The sequence below is a fragment of the Amphimedon queenslandica genome, unplaced genomic scaffold (genome assembly GCF_000090795.2).
Source record: "Amphimedon queenslandica unplaced genomic scaffold, v1.1 AMPQUscaffold_12466, whole genome shotgun sequence".
Taxonomy (NCBI): Eukaryota; Metazoa; Porifera; class Demospongiae; order Haplosclerida; family Niphatidae; genus Amphimedon; species Amphimedon queenslandica.
In genome coordinates, this window is record NW_003547297.1 from 17,654 (window position 1) to 21,909 (window position 4,256).

The window sequence follows — 4,256 nt, forward strand, 5'->3', positions numbered from 1 at the left end:
TGCACTAATGATGGCTATTCTTCATGGTCACATACAAACAGTTCAGTTATTATTAGAAGCTGGTGCTGATCCTAATAAGGCTGCAATGACAGGAGAAACTGCTTTAAGAAATGCTGTGACATTTGCACATTATGAAATAGTTGATGAACTGATAAAAGCTGGTGCCAGTACTAATATTAGCATGTATAATCCTATCATTAACACAACTATTGACTGCACAGTAACTCAATGCTGTGCTATGGTGATAGCAATGAAAAACATTCCTGTCAATGAAATGAATGAAATAATTCAAAATTGTAAACTGCAAGATGATATCCTAAACTCTGCTATGGTCATGGCTTTACAACAAATAAGAGCTCAAGATAAATCAAAACACATTAAAATACTCCAGCTATTACTAGAAGCTACATTACAACCTGAGGATGATCCTGCCAGTTTAATAGCAGCAACTGAAGTAGGTTGTACACCAGCAGTTGAACTCTTACTAAAAGCTGGATATGATCCATTGGCTTTTTGTTCCTCAAGTAAACTTTGGAATGATATATTAAAAGGTGAGTCTGTTAGACCTACTGTTGACTGCAATGCATTGACAATAGCATGTCAACAGGGACATATTGAAATAGTTAAATTAATACTGCAGGGACCAGTTGATCTCAATGCTACACAAGATAATGTCTTCACACCTCTAATGGTAGCATGTACTGCCAATGAAGATAATTTAGAAATGGTTCAATTACTATTGGAAGCTGGTGCTGATCCTAATGTTAAATGCAATATTAAAGATATAAATGAGCTAACAGCCTTAGCATGTGCAGTGATTTCAGGAAATAAAATAATCATACATGAATTACTAACAGCTGGTGCTAATTACATCAGCATTGAGGGAAATGAGGATGGTGCATTAATTGAAGTGTCAATAATTCAATTGTGTGTAAGCAAATTAATGAAGGAAAGTGATTTTGAATTTTTGCAGTCTCAGTCACCATCAGAAGTTTTGGCAGAGAAATATGAGAATAACAATGAGCAGATTTTTGAAGTAGCATCAAAAAACACTGTCGATGATACAATTGAGATACTTCGCCTGCTACTAGAGGCTACACCACAACCTGAAGATGATCCTGCCAGTTTGATATTAGCATCTCTGATTGGTAATGTACAAGCAGTTGATTTGTTACTTAAAGCTGGTTATGACCCTAAGGCACCTTTATCATCAAGCAAATATTTTCAAGCAATAGATCTACTTCTAAATATTAGAGAACAAGCACCTCTACCAAAAGAAATGTTAAAAATCTCTTGCCCATCATTAGTTGTTGCATGCATTGAAGGGCATTTAGAAGTAGTTAAGTTACTATTAAAAGAGATTAATGATTCAAACCATCAACAAGAAACTGGAGAAACTTTCTTAATGTTAGCATGTGAATGTGGTCACAAAGATATTGTACTAACACTACTAGAGAATAGAGCAGATACTAATATTTGTGATAATAAAGGAAACAATGCACTACATCATGCATTACTGTGTAAAAGCAGTGAAGATAATATAATTGATATCATACAAACACTGCTGTCATGGAATATTAATGTTAATGCACAGAATAATCATGAAGTTACTCCATTAATGATTGCCAGTGGTAAGGGATATACTGAAGTATTGGTATTGCTATTAGAGGAAGCTGATCCTAATATCACCGACAGTAAAGGTAGGACTGCACTGATGCATGCTAGTTCTAATGGTCAGAGTGAAGCAGTTGCACTTCTACTAATGACATATAATGCTGATCCATCAGTTACTGATAATTATGGATCTACTGCCCTCTGTTATGCTGCATATGGTGGATGTACTGAAGTAATTAATGTACTTTTAAATAATTATAATCCTGATCAAGAAGAAAAAGAGAAAGCATTTACAGCAGCTTGTTATGGAGGACACAAGGATTCAATTAAGTTATTAGCAGAGAATATAATTATCACAAATCGTCAAAAAGACATACTGACTGCTTGTGCGTCTGATGATATGACACTATTTGTTCAAGTTAGAACAAAACAAGCATCAAGTGACCTGTGTACACCATTGATAGAATCTACTGGTCTAACTCCTCTTATGATAGCTGCTTCCTGTGGCAGTGAAGAAGTAGTGCAAACATTACTACTGAGATATGGAGCTGATGTTAACCAACAAGATAATTATTTAAATTACACTCCTTTGTTGTGTGCAGTATCAGGTAGTAAGTCAATTGTCCAGTATCTATTAAATGAAGGTGCTAATGTCAATGTTATTTGTAAAGATGAGAAGACACCATTAGATATTGCTAGAGACAAAGGATTAAATGATATAGCTCAACTACTGGAAAGTAATGGTGGGAAGACATATTCTTCACTTAAAGCTATAATTGAAAAAGTCACTGAACAACAATTAAGAGCAAAGCAAAAAGCTGAAGTTTTGCAAGGAATATTAATGCGATTCTGTCAAATGCAAACACTTCCTACTGCTACCAGTATGAGAGAATCATTCCATGTACCATTATTTACAAGTGTACCAATCCTCCCTACCATAATGGTATCATAGTAGTACTACATCACACAATCTTGTTCATTCTCTCTCTCAATCTCTTTCTGTTCCTTCCTTTTTATCTCCTCTCCTTCTCTCCATTAACATTGCTACATGTAGTTAGTTTAGAGATGATATTTTGCTGTGCACTTTAAAGAGTGTTATAATTTAGTCATACATGTACATTATTTTTTATTAGCAGTTTTCTTGAATAAAAATAAAATTAATAACATAGTTTTTGCTGCTATTTCCTTGTATTTTTATAATTATAATAAATTTTTTTAAAGTCACACATTCATATAATTATATGCAGCGGTGAATGTACATATGGTTATCAAATGAAACCTGTATAGACACCGAGAATATTAAATATAGCAACAAATAAAATTATCTACTCTTGATATCATCCACCTTGGTACTATGATTATCATATTGATCAAGACACAAGGAGAACAATACTTCTATACATGTAGTGTACTATATTTACATAATTATGCATACATGTACATGTACTGTATGATCATTGTTCAGCTATAGAGCCTCTTTATTAAGAGCTGAGCATACAAGCAAACACAATCATTACTATCTCTCTCTCTTCCATCATACACACAAATATTAATTTCACAAGAAACAGAGAGAAGGAGAGAGGTAATAGAGAATGAAGTAGACAAAAAGGGAAGGAAAAGGATTAAAGAGATATACACTAATAAGTCGAAGAGATATAGAAACTGAATGTGATATACAAAGTTATTTCTCCCTCTAATATGTACCTCATTGAATGAAATCTTATGTACACAGTCAATAGAGTGACCTTATTAAAACTAAATGAGAAATATTTAACAGGTTGTAAATAATTTAAGGAGAGAGAATGAGAATTAAAATGAGATGAAGTAACAATTAATAATAATAATATAAATCCTCATATACATTGTTCATAGTCACACCTCATCTTCATTAATAACCCAGTGATCATCAGTAAGTGCTTGTTGCTGGTACCTACGAACTGCCTTTTGAGACTGACATAGCTCCCTATCCTTCTCCTGTAATCCAGTTTGAGCTTTAAGCTATGGGGAGGAAAAAACAAGAGTGTATCGGGAAATGCAATTAAAATTTGGGGTGATTTCGGAGCCATTCTTTGAAAAAAACCATGAATTATAGCCTTGAAAATTTTTCAAAAATTGGTCATTTTAAAAAAATGACCATATCTTGAAAAATTTAAGTCAGAATCACCTCAAACTTTTTACATGTACAGCATAACGACATCTATGTGTATCAAAAAATTTAATAAAAATTTGGGGTGATTTTGGAGCCATTTTTTGGAAAAAACCATGGGCTATAGCCTTGGGTATTTTTCAGATTTTGGCCGTTTTTTAAAAATGGCTGTATCTTGAAAAATCGAAGTCGGAATCAGCTCAAACTTTCTACTCAGCATAAGAGCATCAATATGTATCAGAAAACGTAATAAAAATTTGGGGTAATTTCAGAGCCATTTTCAGAAAAAAACCATGGGCTATGGGTATTTTTCAGACTTTGGCCGTTTTCTAAAAATGGCTGTATCTTGAAAAATTGAAGTCGGAATCAGCTCAAACTTTCTACACAGCATAAGTACATTAATACATATCAGAAAATGTAATAAAAATTTGGGGTGATTTCGGAGCCATTTTTTGGAAAAACCATGGGCTATAGCCTTGGGTATTTTTCAGACTTT

General features: G+C 33.5%; 1 protein-coding gene across 1 annotated transcript; it reads left to right on the forward strand.

Moving 5' to 3' along the window:
• The first annotated feature begins 6 nt into the window (after positions 1 to 6).
• On the forward strand, positions 7 to 2,744 carry LOC105314842 (ankyrin-1-like). The gene has a single exon (XM_020003953.1). The coding sequence runs from the start codon at positions 8 to 10 to the stop codon at positions 2,564 to 2,566; it is 2,559 nt and encodes an 852-aa protein (XP_019859512.1). The 5' UTR covers position 7; the 3' UTR covers positions 2,567 to 2,744.
• The last annotated feature ends 1,512 nt before the right edge of the window (positions 2,745 to 4,256 follow it).